Source organism: Stegostoma tigrinum, chromosome 4, assembly GCF_030684315.1.
Source record: "Stegostoma tigrinum isolate sSteTig4 chromosome 4, sSteTig4.hap1, whole genome shotgun sequence".
In the NCBI taxonomy this organism is placed as follows: Eukaryota; Metazoa; Chordata; class Chondrichthyes; order Orectolobiformes; family Stegostomatidae; genus Stegostoma; species Stegostoma tigrinum.
Window position 1 is genome coordinate 72,819,149 of NC_081357.1, and position 15,987 is coordinate 72,835,135.

Below are 15,987 nucleotides of genomic sequence, written 5' to 3' on the forward strand. Positions count from 1 at the left end.
ATAATTGAAGATGTTGATAAGGCGAGCAAGAGGATGGTTGAGTACAGTACGGCAGAAGTTGTAGCTACAGGAATCCAAAAGGTAATTAACAGAATTACACATTATGGACTTGTTAGCAAAATTAAAACATATTGGATAAAATACAAAACAGTAACCTGAAAACAAAGTTGCCCAAGGAATAGGCAACAGAGATTTGGGGTGAATGGCTGTTTTCAGACTGGGGAGGTATACAGCGATGTATTCCAGGGTTCTGCATTAGTACCACTACTGTTTGTGACAAACATTAGAAACATGGGCCTTAGGTATATAGAGTTCATTTGGAATTTGCAAACTGCATTAAGCTTGGAAGCACAGTTAACAGTGAAGAAGCACTTGTCTGGGAACAAATATATTTGGTAGTAAAAAAGTCCTGAGCTTTATAAATAGAGACAGAAGATACAAAATCGAAAGAGTGTGGTTAACATAATTAAAACAATAGTTCAGCTCCAACTGGAGAGTTGTAAGAACATGTGAGCCATAAGGCACACATACACTATTGTCATGATTTTTCTTGCAATGTCAAATGCAACATCTTCAGTCATTATAGGGTTCATGACGTGAAACAACATCTCTGTGTTTTCACAACTGAGGTTAGCTTCCTTCTTTCTCCACTGCCACCATTCAACATCATAGTCATGTAGCCGAGCTCTGTGAATGTGTTGTAATGTGTTTCAGACATCTGTCCTCTATAGATGAGAAGCTGGTGGTATGTTGATGTATTGAGAGGTAGTTGAGATTTATAGTATTGGAACATGTGTGAGTGTGAAGTAGGGTATCTGAGTTTTGGGCAAGTGTCCTGAATGATAAAAATTGCTGATAGGGGATAGGGATGTTGTGCACTGAGTGAAATAGGTGCTTAATGGTTCCAGTAGATGGAAGATGGAATATGAAGGTGCACTCATAATTTGTGACCACATAAATGAGATAATTGAGTTTCATCTGACATGGATTGACTCCTTGGGCCTTCTGAGGGTGTGTCTTCAGGCCTCCTGGCCCTTGCAGGACTATATGACTAGTACTCTCCTTTCCACCGCCTGGACCAAGCCCTTGGTGCACTACATCTAAAATCCTGAGAGCCTTCCACTCTTGTCTGTTTTTCCATTTTTTGTACTCCTCCTTCTGCCCTTCCACAGATAGTCTGCAGCAGCTGTACAATAAAGAAGCAGTGATTTGTGTTCATGTTGCAATGGTGTGTGACTTGGAGCAAAACATGCAAGTGTTGGCATTCCTATGACATTGCTGTTTATTGTGATCCTCACTAGCAGAGGCTACAGTGAGGTAAGCCCTGATGAAATGATCTTTGTAATTTTCTGTAGTATATTCATAACATGGTACATATTCCATCCGCAGTAGGGAGGTTTTGCTGTTGAATTGAGCAATGGATGCACATAGAAAGCAGACAAATGTCAAACATCTTGAACAGTACTGTGACTCCATTCATTCAGTGGACATTAGACATGTGGGTGATAAAAATTCTTCAAGGGATCAGTAATTGGACTTTATGACAGGGAGACTACAGAATCCTTGCCCAACTCTTGTAACCAGGGAGTTTACAAGACAGTAGCAATAAACTTGCCATGCCTGCCTTCCAACAACATGAAGATAAGGTAACTTGCTGTGAATCCCATTAACTGCTGATGCTTGCAGTTAATCAGTGCCTCTATGCAATGAAGAATGAGCATTACCCGAGATGAATGCACAATTTCACTTCTTCAATCTAAATTTCTCTAGCTGCAATATTTGGTCAATTTATTGACTGCAAACTTCAAAATTAGTTTGCGGTACTTCTTCAAATGAAGGTTCATAGACTGTTATAATGGGGGAGAGAATACTTGTATCATTATAAGAGATGAAATGTTTGTACATTAAATGCCCAGTTCCGCAACTACTGGTCAGAAAGCTGAGCCTGAACAGTTTAGGAACACAATGATCTAGCGATATTATTGCTAGACTTTTAATTCAGAGACCCTAGTAATGTTCTGGGGAACTGGGTTCAAATCCTACCATGACAGATGATGGAATTTGAATTCAATTAGAAACAAAATCTGGAATTAAGATTTATTATGACCAAAAGTCCATTTCCGATTGTCAGGAAAAAACTTACCTCGATCACTAATGCCCTTTAGAGAAGGAAACTGTTATCCTTATCCTTACTCATGACCCAGACCAATGTGGTTGACTCTTAACGGGCCTTGGGCAATTAGGGATGGGCAATAAAATGACACCCACGTCCCATGAATGGATAAAATAAAAGCTTTGTCAAGAATTCCACAATGTCAACAATTTATGACGTTGCAGAAGGGTGAAAAGCTGCAGCATTTGTATCACACTGCTGGCTTCCCAAGAATGCATGGAGTCACTGAATACCCGTTATTGTTAGTTATGCTTTGTTTGTGGTATTATGCTTCTACATAAACTGCAAGAATTTTAAAAATCCTTCAGTGTGCATGTATCTACCACCACAGTGTTCTGAAAGGTTATTGCCAATTTCCTAGAGATATGTTGTTGATGGTGATGATCTGGCTCAAGACTGATGAACTCTTTGTAGGCTATATCTTTCTTTCCTTCTTCTTAAATTATTCAAGATGGCACTGTATCATGACAATAAATCAAAGCTTTTGATTGTATTTTATTGTATTCCTACTTAAAATGCATGTTATTATAGAATCAAAGTCAAGTTGTAGGGTGCTAAGAATATCTGGGGAAAGAAGAACTGAAATTCAGTTTCCTGAGCGCCTTGAATACCAACTGTAGAAATAACTGATGACAATTCCATGCAGATTACAAGTATGACAAGCCTCCTTGTAGCACAATAGCAACATCCCAACCCCTAGACTGAGAGGCTTAGGTTCAAATCCCACCTGCTCCAGAAATATGTAATAACATCTCTGAACAGGTTGATTAGGAAAAATTGGTTAAATTTTAAAAAAAGGTACTTGCAAACAGAGATAATGGGAACTGCAGATGCTGGAGAATCCAAGATAACAAAGTGTGAAGCTGGACTTGCAAACAGGATGGCTGTTGGATTTCAGGCTAGCAGCCGATACTTACTGTCACCTGAAAATTGCAGTGCGTGGACCTGACATCATGCATCAGCTTCAGGATGCTCAGGAACGCAGTGGGGCCCTGTCTGCACAAGCCTCTGCTCTGATGGAATTCACATCAACATTATGGTCCTGAATTCCCTCAGAAGTCTTTGCCCTACAACCTGAGCTACCTGTTAGGAATGCCATCAGTATCCTTCTGTCTTGCAAAAGGGCAATTTTCGCACAGGCTGCTGCTCCATCCATCTTGACTTTGCCCACCATTCGAACATTCCTTGGCATGCTTATCCACTGCTGGGTGGCAGGGATCCCTACAAGAGGGCACTCTATGCTGGAGCCCTCCCTTTTTCCTTTGGAACCTGGGGTGGAGGGTATTGCATGCAGTTGTCCCTTATAACCATAAAGTTGTGGTGGTTCATGGACCTTGAACCCAAACGTTTATGTTGCAGCACTGTGGTGTCTGTGGACCGTGTGTATATTAGCCAAGGGTGTTTGCACGCATTTTTTAGTCATTTGAAAAAGTCATTTTTTTGTGTTTTTTGGCCACACTTCAACCCTGCAGTCCTGATCCTTGGGTACTCAGTACAAAGGGTTGTGGCAGATCAGAGACCTCCTTGTAGTTCTGCTTCTTGCCTGGCCAGGCTACTACAAATAGGCCCAGGTAGCAAGCTGTGGAGGTGGGGTCGTATCTGTTGACTCTCTGCCCCGTTCCAGGTTTTGTTTGTGCGCAGTTGTCCTTGGGGTGGGAGCACACAATGTCCACCAATGCTCTCAATGCCTTCAGAGAGTTGGGGGCCATGGGGGATACAGTGCTTTATTTTCCCCTCCAACTCCATTTTAATTTAGCCCCTTCCTGCTCTCCTTACTGCCCCTCACTTTTGATAGCTTGAATGACCTATTATGGGCTTTTCAGGTAAAATCCACATGGCAGTACAGATAATTACCAGTGGTGGTTAGTAGTTAAAAACAAAAGAAAATCATGGTTATTTGGTGGTGGGAAAGTTATTTAGTTGGTTTGTGATAACATGTCTGCGTTAAAAAAGAAGGATAAAGACATTTGCAGTGCTCAGATAATTCAGTTGGTTGCACATCAGACTTTCAGTTTGAGAGCCCTTATGGCACAGTGGTAGTGTTCCAATCCTCTGGGCTGCAGAGGCTTGGGTTCAAGTCCCATTTGTTCCAGAGATTTGTAATAACATCTGCGAACAGACTGATTAATAAAAAAAATTGCAAGTACCGATTCTTAGGTAATTCTCCCATAATTTTTTTTCTCTCTTGCCCCCAGCCAACAAATTTTCATGACATCATTACAGTGGATGTTATTTATTAAATTCAATTAACTGCTAACCCTGAGAATTTGGGAACTGCAGATGCTGGAGAATTCCAAGATAATAAAATGTGAGGCTGGATGAACACAGCAGGTCAAGCAGCATCTCAGGAGCACAAAAGCTGACGTTTCGGGCCTAGACCCTTCATCAGAGAGGGGGATGGGGAGAGGGAACTGGAATAAATAGGGAGAGAGGGGGAGGCGGACCGAAGATGGAGAGTAAAGAAGATAGGTGGAGAGAGTATAGGTGGGGAGGTAGGGAGGGGATAGGTCAGTCCAGGGAAGACGGACAGGTCAAGGAGGTGGGATGAGGTTAGTAGGTAGCTGGGGGTGCGGCTTGGGGTGGGAGGAAGGGATGGGTGAGAGGAAGAACCGGTTAGGGAGGCAGAGACAGGTTGGACTGGTTTTGGGATGCAGTGGGTGGGGGGATGAGCTGGGCTGGTTGTGTGGTGCAGTGGGGGGAGGGGAGGAACTAGGTTCACCTGCACATCTGCCAAATACATCCCTCACACCCCACCCCCGCCACAACCGCCCAAAGAGGATCCCCCTCGTTCTCACACACCACCCTACCAACCTCCGGATACAACGCATCATCCTCCGACACTTCCGCCATTTACAATCCGACCCCACCACCCAAGACATTTTTCCATCCCCTCCCCTGTCTGCTTTCCGGAGAGACCACTCTCTCTGTGACTCCCTTGTTCGCTCCACACTGCCCTCCAACCCCACCACACCCGGCACCTTCCCCTGCAACCGCAGGAAATGCTACACTTGTCCCCACACCTCCTCCCTCACCCCTATCCCAGGCCCCAAGATGACATTCCACATTAAGCAGAGGTTCACCTGCACATCTGCCAATGTGGTATACTGCATCCACTGTACCCGGTGCGGCTTCCTCTACATTGGGGAAACCAAGCGGAGGCTTGGAGACCGCTTTGCAGAACACCTCCGCTCAGTTCGCAACAAACAACTGCACCTCCCAGTTGCAAACCATTTCCACTCCCCCTCCCATTCTCTGGATGACATGTCCATCATGGGCCTCCTGCAGAGCCACAATGATGCCACCCGAAGGTTGCAGGAACAGCAACTCATATTCCGCCTGGGAACCCTGCAGCCATATGGTATCAATGTGGACTTCACCAGTTTCAAAATCTCCCCTTCCCCTACTGCATCCCTAAACCAGCCCAGTTCATCCCCTCCCCCCACTGCACCACACAACCAGCCCAGCTCTTCCCCCCCACCCACTGCATCCCAAAACCAGTCCAACCTGTCTCTGCCTCCCTAACCGGTTCTTCCTCTCACCCATCCCTTCCTCCCACCCCAAGCCGCACCCCCAGCTACCTACTAACCTCATCCCACCTCCTTGACCTGTCCGTCTTCCCTGGACTGACCTATCCCCTCCCTACCTCCCCACCTATACTCTCTCCACCTATCTTCTTTTCTCTCCATCTTCGGTCCGCCTCCCCCTCTCTCCCTATTTATTCCAGTTCCCTCTCCCCATCCCCCTCTCTGATGAAGGGTCTAGGCCCCGAAACGTCAGCTTTTGTGCTCCTGAGATGCTGCTTGACCTGCTGTGTTCATCCAGCTTCACATTTTATTAACTGCTAACCCTTTTGGATCCAAATACAATAGCATCTTCATTTACCTGAAATTAAGCAAAGAACCATGGATGCTGGAGATCTGAAAGAAAAACAGAAATTGCTAGCCAAATTCAGCAGGTCTGGCAGCGTCTGTGGGAAGAAAACAGAGTTAACATTTCGAGTCTGGTGTGCCAGGCTCAAAATGTTAACTCTGCTTTCTTCCAATAGATGCTGCCAGATCTGCTAAATTTTACTAGCAATTTATGTTTTTGTTACCTGACTATATTACCAGTCCAAGAATAGCCAGACTGTTGATCAAAACCAAGTTGCATTCTCAGAGAGCACATGATGGATAATGCCTGCTGCTCTGAAATGCAGTCTGTCCTTCAAAAAGCGAGGCTATGCTAAATCACAGAAGGCAGCTATGTCAGAAAAAGCTTAATGACTTTGCGAGTGGTTAAAGTCATTTGAAGGACCTCCAGCTTCTACTTGTCCTTCCTTGACTCTTGAATGTAATGAGTTGTTGTGCTAATTGGCACTTTGGAAAGTAAAGACTGCTGCCGTCAGTTGGGTTGCTTTAAGAGTCTAACCCTCTGGAATTTTTTTTCTCCAGCTTCTGATCTAACTCTGTCTTGAATTTGTTTGCCCAGTTGGCCCTTACCTCCTGTGGCACCTCACTCCATACCTAACACTACTGCCTTACAATACCAGGAACCTAGGTTCGATCCCAGCCTTGGTGGCTGTCTGTGTGGGGTTTGCATGTCTCCCCCTGTGTCTGCGTGGGTTTCCTCTGGGTGCTCCAGTTTCCTCCCACAGTCCAAAGGTGTATAGGTTAGAAGGATTGGCCATGCTAAAATTGGCCCGTAGTGTCCAGGGATACGCAGGTTAGGTGGCTTAGACACAGTAAATGTAGGATTACAGGGTTTGGGTGGGATGCTCTTTGGTGGGTTTGTCTAGACTCATTGCACCATTGGGATGCTATATTTCTATGATCACGCTTTATCTTCCCTCTTAATTTGAGGCTATGCCCTCTTGTGGAAAATGTGATTTATTCATCTTGAGCCCCTGTCATGTTTCTCCTGATTTGTTGTGGCTGTACAATCTACTGGATTAATTTTACGTGTTGTAACATGTCCAGAGAGTCTGTTGAAATATTTCTAAAGAATGGTGTAATATCAAAATCTCTAATGTAAGTTAAATGTTCAATAGTCATGCCCCTATTTCTCCAATGGTGCATTTTTGATCCATTTTGTTGGGAAACTGACATTATGGACTGAATTTTTGTGGATTTTGGGGTCACTGTGGAGGTGCAAAAATGATAGCTGGGATCCAATTCCTTTATTTCTGACCCCCTCCAATCAGACCCCACTATTTGAACATCTTCTACTCCCCTCCCCTCTCTGCCTTCCACAAGAACCATTCCCATTGCCACTCCTTGGTTCAGGCCACACTCCCCACCAACCACTCCAACCTGCCAAGTACATTCCCTGTGACCATAAAAAATGCAACACCTGTCCACACACCACCTCCCTCACCTCCATCCAGGGCCCTAAACTGTCCTTCCAAGTGAAACAGAGCTTCACCTGCGTCTCCTCCAACCCAGTCTATTGTATCTGGTGCTTCCGCTGTGGTCTTCTCTACATTGGTGAGACCAAACGTTGTCTAGGTGATCGTTTCGCCGAACATCTTCACCTGGCCCATAACAGTGAGCCTAACCTCCCAGTCACACCCACTTCAACTCCCCCGCTCACTCCCCATCCGACATGTCCAGCCTCCGCCTCCTCCAGTATCGCAACAATTCGGAATACACATTTGAGGAGCAAGACCTCATCTTCCGCCTGGGTCCCCTACAGCCCGGAGGACTCAACATTGAGTTCTCAAATTTCAAACAACCTTCTCACCCATCCCCCTGCTCCCTTTTCAGGCCCACTTCCTCCTTTCCATCCCCTACTGACACATTCATCCCTCCCATCAACTAACAGGTCGTACCTGCTACTGGTGTCCACCTATCACCACCATTCTTCTAGTCCCCTCCCTTCCTTTATCTGCAGCTCTGTCTACCCCCACAACCATTCCTGATGAAGGGTAATACTCAAAATGTTGACTGCCCCTTTCTCCCAGCTGCTGCCTGGCTTGCTGTCTTCTTCAAGCCTCCTGTTAGTCTACTTTGGAATCCAGCATCTGCAGTTTTTTTGTGTCCCTCAATTTTTAGTGAGTTAAGGACATGGGATGGTGCAGGGTAGCTATCTTCCCAGACTGGCTAGCATCGTAATGGGGGATGGATGTCTTATCCATCACAATTTTCAAGGACTTGGATCAGCTTTTAAAGCACTCATGAGTCATGATTTCCTCAGACTTATAGTCTGGAACATTTTGAAAGATAAGTTTTAAAGATCTTAACAGACACACCCTCACCCCTGCCTCCAAAGCATCACCTTCCATGCCTATTGACTCTCAATACACTCTGCACATAAACAGTGAAGTCTAGAGTAACAAAATTTTTTGACTGCCACTACCCATCTCAGAGATGGAACCCCAACCCAAATGTCTGAGTGCACATAGCAGCAAATCTGAAGCAGCAGTCAAAAGTATTAACCCCATCATTAAAATTACTTTCATCAGAGGACACAAGAGTTGAAGAAAGAACATTGTTATTTGATTATTTTTAAGGCAGAGGGTGTGACTGAGGGCATGAAAGGTTTTTGAAGTAGTTGGGAATATAGAGTAATTAGATCAGCCATAATTTAATTGAATGGTGGTGCAGTCTCAAGGGGCTCTGGGACCTAATCTGGTTCCTAATTCATATGTATACATGTCTGTATATTTACTAACAGGACATTACTATTAAAAATCCAGTTTTACAGACATGTTGGACTATGAAGGATTTTCTGTTCTCATCATTGCATTATGACCAGTAATCCACAATACTGGGCTTATATTTGGGGGACATTGCTCAAATCCCACCTTGGCAGCAAGGGTAGCAAGTGATGAGCAAAAATCTGGAATTACAAAATCTCAGTGATGATGACTATACAACCATAGTCAAATATTCTTAAAATTAAAATTGGTTCATTTTCCTCTAGAAAAGGAAATGTACCATTCTGACCTGGTCTGGCCCACATCTGACTCCAAGCCCATAAGAATGGGGTTGTCACTTAAATATCTCCCTGGAATAGCCTTACCAACCATTTAGTCATAACAAGTCAAAAAGGAATAAAACTGGATGGGCCACCAGGCATCAACCCTGTTATCCAATAGCTGCAGGGATTTACTTTGACCTATTGACCCCAATTTTGCAAAAGCGATGCTTGGTCACATGGTAGTGTGATGCTGTGAACTGTTTTGTGCTCTTATTGCTTTTGATTCCAGTGTTTCTGCTATGGATCATTCTGTGATGAGATTTGAAGCAATGTTGTTCTGACAAAATTTGAGTAAAGGGTTAGCGAGTAGATTATTGATGATCTGGTGTTGCACAGTTGTGTTATCGACTCCTTTCATTGGTTTGCTGATTGGTTGGAGCCTGTTGGTGTGATAGTTAGTTAGACTAGATTTCCCTACATATTGTGGATAGCACAAACCTAGGCTATTTTCCATAAATATCAGTTAAATTTGTTGTTGTAACTCAACTGAACTAGCTTGGCTAGGAAGGCAACTGTGCTTTAATATAGGTTTCACTGGAACTATTACTGATAAAAGAATTATAGGAATTTTAGCCACAGAAATAAGGCACTTTTTGTCACACTATATAATAGATCGTAATCATGCACAGTTAATAATATGAAAAGAAATTTCTTTGCTAATGACCCTGCCTCCATTCAACATTGTGCAATGAAGTTTACCAAAAAAAATTGGATAAATGATAAATTGCAACAATTTAGCATAGGATTATCTTAAAATATTACAATGTTATACAAAGATTACAAAAAAATTTAAACTGTTTCTGAAACTAGACTGAAAAAAAATGTAACTGTTCCTTGTTGAATACATAATGACTATGTAGGTGGAACACCGGAAATGTTACTAATAATAAATTGTAAGAACTGAAATGTAGTACTTTTAATTGTAATCTTATGAAAACTACTTTCCCTCTCATTAATGACTTTTTTTTTAGAACTGTCTCAGTGATTGGAGATTGTAATCACGTAGAAGTGAATGAAACTAAGCTGGAGAGCTGAAATTGGACAGAAGAAATTGCTTAGAAACTTTCCTCACAACTTATCAATTGATAATCAGTTTTTTTTTCTGGACAGATTTCAATTCATGAAGACCAAATTTAAAAAATAAACATGTCTTGAAAATTAATTATACCACTTTGTAGGTACCAATATGGAAAACTTTGTATTTTGCCTGTATCAATCTTGATAACATCATGCAAAATTATTGGCATATATTATCATGATAGAGATTTAATGTTTTTCTTCCTGAAAATTCTTTTCTAAACACGGTAGCAATTGGTGACATCTAATTCAATATTCTAAAGTGCAAATATTATGTATTGCATTGAAAGTACTGAATTGCTTTAAGTATATTGATGTGTTATTTTCTACACATGTTTAACATACAATCTTATTCATAGATGTATAGTTTTCTAGATACGGACTATTTGTGATTGATGGAACTGTCACTTTGTCACGTTGTGATGAGTCATCATTAAATAAATATATTTGAAGAGTAAATAAATAAATACACAGGTCGGTGCAATGAAAAATTATGTAGCATTAATTTATTTCCAATATATTACTATTTTAAGCAAAGAATTATTCCTTTTTCAAAAACAGCAAAGTAATACTCAGATTACTTATTTTCCGCTTACCAGAGTGAAAAGCTGTCATGGTTATGAACATTGTTACTGTTTAATTAGTATCTTCAAAATGTAATGTCAGAAAAAAGCATACATTCTCAATAAAGTTTAGTATTAGTAAACATTTTAGAGATATTTCATTTTTTTCTTCTTCTGACTTCATAATTTCTATGATTTAAAAGCAAAAACCTATCACACATGTGTTGTCATTTAATACCAATGTAGGTGATGTGTCAAAACTCTATGTAGCAGCCCAGAAAAACTGAGCAAATTGTACTTAATTATGGCAAAGCTGCTTTATTGCAAGTCAGTGTTCAGATTTGGAAAGAAACCATTTGATCCAACCAGTTCATGCCAACCATAATCCCAAACTAGTCCCACCTGCCTGTGCTTGGCTCACATCCCTCCAAACATTTCTTATTCATGTATTTATCCAAATATCTTTTAAATGTAACATTTATACATTTATACTTCCTCTGAAAGTTCATTCCACACATGTACCGCTTCCTGTGTAAAATATTGCCCATCATGTTATATTTAAATCTTTCTCCTCACACCTTAAAAATATGACCCCTAGTCTTGAAATCCCCCACCCTAGGGAAAAGACACCAGCCATTCACCTTATCTATGCCAGTCATGATTTTATAAGCTTCTATCAGGTCACCCCTCAACATGCTATGCTCCAGTGCCCCAGCTTATGCAACCTCATCTTATAACTTAAACCCTCCATTGCTAGCAACATTTTTCAACTGCACTGCAACTAAAATGTGTTTTGAAATATTTAGGAATTTAACTGAATTCCTTTGGATAGACAGCCTTAGACAGCAAGGAGAAGCCCCCAGCCTGTTAATGGGGTGGATAGAATAGAAAATGCAGAAGGCAGACGTATTGGAATGTGGTTGAATAAAGTGTATGGTGAAAGCCCAAGGATAGGTGATAAGGGTATTTGATAAATGTCATGAGAGTATAGCAAGAGTTGTAACTGTTCATCAACAGATCATGCAGTCACATGATTTACCTGAATGGATGTGTATATTATCAATCAATAACACTATTGATTTGCAATTGGTTCGTAAATGATAAGGTGGACTGAAAACAAATATCTTTCCTTTGGTCAGGGATGTAGCATCTGGGCCCCAGAGGTTTTCTTCTCACCAGCGTCACATCAATAAACTCTTTGATACTGGAAGTGCACTCAGAGTGTTGAGTGATCTATTTAGTCATTCTGCCCCAACACCTTCTATAATGATGTCTATTCCAGAACTGCACACAGTACTCCTGCTGTGGCCTAACCAACATTTTATACAGTTCCAGCATCACCATCCATCTCTAAAACTCTATGCCTCAGCCAAAAAAAAGGCAGACCGTGCACATCAATGTCCCTCTGATTCATCCTATCATTAATCATGTATTCCTTTATGTTGTCCTGCACAAGTGCATCACGTCAGATTTAATCTGCATTGCTTTCCATTTGCCACTGATCAGCCCATCTGAACAGTCTGTCTATATCTCCTATAATCTAAGCAATCTCCTCATCTTTATTACCCCACCAATTTTCATATTATCTGAACCTTATTGATCAACCCTCTACATTCACATCTAAATCATTTATATACACCACCAACCACAAGGGCTCCAATACTAATCAGTGTGGAACAGCAATGGACACAGGCTTTCAATCACAAAAATGCCCTTGACCCTCACCGGCTTCCTGCCACTCAGCTAATTCTGTATCTAAATTGCCCAAATTTCCCTGGATCCCGCGAGGCCCTACCTTTGCTATCAGTATTCCATGCAGGACCTTATCAAAAGTCTTCCTGAAACCCAAGTAGACTATGTTGAATGCATTGCTCTGAACTGTACACCTGGTCACCACTTTGAAAAATTCAGTGAAGTTGTTCAGACATGGCCTTTCCTTAACAAATCCATGCCAGCTATTCTTGATTAATCCTTGCCTTTCCAGGTTCTATTAATTCGGGTCTTCAGAATTACCTCTAATCGTTTCTCTATTACTGACATTAGACTGACTGACCTGTACTTTCCTACTTTATCTCTAGCTGCCTTCTTGTAAAATGGTAGCACACTGACTGTCTTCCAGTCCTCTGGTACCTCTTCTGTAGGTGTGGAGGAATTGAAAATTATTGCCAGCACCAACCTACATGCACAATGAGTGATCACTCAAAAGTAAAGTCATGAGGCATAAGATGCATTAGCTGTATGAGAAGCAGATTGTCCTATGGTGCAAAGCAAACTGATTGAAGCATGTTAGTGATAAGTATTCCTGAACTCCAAAGTAAAGTCCTAAAAGAGCAAGAGAGATAATGGGAACTGCAGATGCTGGAGAATCCGAGATAACAAAGTGTGGAGCTGGATGAACGCAGCAGGCCGAGCAGCATCTTAGGCGCACAAAAGCTGACATTTTGGGCTGAGACCCTTCATCAGTAAAGGGGGAGGCGGAGAGGGTTCTGAAATAAATAGGGAGAGAGGGGGAGGTGGATTTAAGATGGATAGAGGAGAAAATTGATGGAGAGGAGACAGACAAGTTAAAGAGGCGAGGATGAAGCCAGTAAAGGTGAGTGTAAGTGGGAAGGTAGGGAGGGGATTGGTCAGTCTGGGGAGGATGGACAGGTCAAGGGGGTGGGATGAGGTTAGTAGAAAGGAAAGGGGGGTGCAGCTTGAGGTGAGAGGAGGGGATAAGTGAGAGGAAGGACAGGTTAGGGAGGTGGGGATGAGCTGGGATGGTTTTGGGATGCAGTGGGGGGAGGGGAGATTTTGAAACTTATAAAATCCACATTGATGCCATTGGGCTGCAGGGTTCCTAAGCGGAATATGAGTTGCTGTTCCTGCAACCTTTGGGTAACATCGTTGTGGCACTGCAGGAGGCCCAGGATGGACATGTCGTCTAAAAAATAGGAGGGGGAGTTGAAATGGTTCACGACTGGGAGGTGCAGTTGCTTATTATGAACTGAGTGTAGGTGTTCTGCAAAGCGGCCCCCAAGCCTCCGCTTGATTTCCCCGATGTAGAGGGGGCCACAACGGGTACAGCAGATGCAGTATACCACACTGGCAGATGTGCAGGTGAATGAACATCTGCTTGATATGGAAAGTCCTCTTGGGGTCTGGGATGGAGGGGAGGGAGGAGGTATGTGGGTTGGTGTAGCACTTCCTGCGGTTGCAGGGGAAAGTGCCAGGTGTGGTGGGGTTGGAGGGGAGTGTGAAGCGGACAAGGGAGTCACAGAGAGAGTGGTCCCTCAGGAATGCAGACAAGGGTGGTGTGGGGAAAATGTCTTTGGTGGTGGGATCGGATTGCAGATGGCGGAAGTGTCGGAGGATGATGCATTGGATCCGGAGGTTGGTGGGCATAAAAGAGCAAAATGGTTGGATCAAGAGGAGCCACGATATGATGAGACTGATCATTTGCCGATGCCAACTTGCTTGGACGAATGGTATAATGTCCATGGGGCATGCAGTGATGTTGCAGTGAAGGCAGATTTGGATAGAGGCTTGGAGAAGCAAGCAGTGAGCATCTACTGCGAGGTAAGTGTTCTGACTCTCATGTTGAGAATTAACACCATCCTGTTTATTGGGGAAACACAAAAACTGGGAGCATGAATAAGCCATTCAGCCCTTCAGCCCTTTCAAGTCTGCTCTACTATTTAATATGATCAGAGCTAATCCTCTATCTCAATGCTATATTCTTTCTTTCTCCCCATACCCCATGTTGTCTGTAAATTTTTTTCTTTTTTGGATATAAAGCCTTATGTAGTAGAGAATTTGTCAGGTTCACCATTTGAATGAAGGAGCATTTCCTCATCTCAGTCCTAAATTGTCTAGCCCATATCCTAATACTGTTTCACCTGGTTCTAGACTCCCCAGTCAGGGAAAACATCTTCCTGCATCTAGTCTGTCCAGCATGTTTGAATTTTATATGTTTCAAACAGATCCCCTCTCATTCTCCTAAATTTAAAAGAATACAGGCCCAGTCAACCAGTTACCCCTTGTAGGGCAGACCTGCCATTTCTGCCGTCAGGCTAGTGAACCTCCATTGCAATTCCTGTCTGGCAAGTGTATCCCTTCTTAGGTAGGGAGACTAAACTGCACACGATACTCCAGGTGTAGTCTCACCAAGGCCCTGCATAGCTGCAGTAAGACAACCCTACTTCTGAGTTCTTATCCTCTTGCAATAAAGGCCAATGTACCATTTGCCTTCTTAATTGCTTGCTGCAGCTACCTGTCTGCTTTCATGTGCATTGTACGTCCACTATTCCCAATATACCACTATTTAAGTAATACTTCCTGTATTTCACACTAAAGTACGTCTTCACATTTAAACGTGCTGTGCTGCATCTGCGATAATAAGGTGTAGAGCTAGATGAACACAGCAGGCCAAGCAGCATCTTAGGAGCAGGAAAGCTGACGTTTCGGGCTAGACCCTTCAGCAGAAAATTAACTCTGTGCTGCATCTGCAATGGGTTTGCCCACTCATTCAATTAACTCACATTGAAGTCTCCTTGCATCTTCCTCACAAGCCGCAATTCCACTAAGTTCTGTGTCGTGAGTGAGCTTGAAAATAGTATTGCATTTGGTTCCCTCATTTGATCATTTAAATATATCATGACTAGCTGGGGCCCATGTATTGATGTTTGTGCTACCCCATTCATCACTGCCTGCTACCTGGAAGAAGATCCATTTGTTCCCACTTGCAGTTTCCTATCTGTCAATAACTTTTGGTTGATGCCAATATATTACCTCTTATCCTATATGCTTTAACATTGTCCACTAATCTTTTATGAGAGACCTCATCAGAAGTCTTCTGAAATCCAAGTGCATCATATTTGCTATCTCCCTTATCTATTCTACTAGTTATATCCCTAAAAACACTGGTACATTTGTTAAGAGATAATGGGAACTGCAGATGCTGGAGAATCCAAGATAACAAAGTGTGCAGCTGGATGAACACAGCAGACCAAGCAGCATCTCAGGAGCACAAAAGCTTACGTTTCAGGCCTAGACCCTTCATCAGAGAGGGGGATGGGGAGAGGGTTCTGGAATAAATAGGGAGAGAGGGGGAGGCGGACCGAAGATGGAGAGAAAAGAAGATAGGTGGAGAGAGTATAGGTGGGGAGGTAGGGAGGGGATAGGTCAATCCAGGGAAGACGGACAGGTCAAGGAGGTGGGATGAGGTTAGTAGGTAGG

General features: G+C 42.8%; 1 protein-coding gene across 1 annotated transcript in view; it reads left to right on the forward strand.

The window, feature by feature from the left end:
• opn5 (opsin 5) overlaps positions 1-10,797 on the forward strand; it is a 67,346-nt gene extending 56,549 nt beyond the window's left edge. Inside the window, exon 7 of the mRNA XM_048531747.2 lies at positions 10,102-10,797. Within this exon, the coding sequence (XP_048387704.1) occupies positions 10,102-10,165 (64 nt within the window). The 3' untranslated portion in view covers positions 10,166-10,797. The remainder of the gene's footprint in view (positions 1-10,101) is intronic.
• Positions 10,798-15,987: the final 5,190 nt, after the last annotated feature.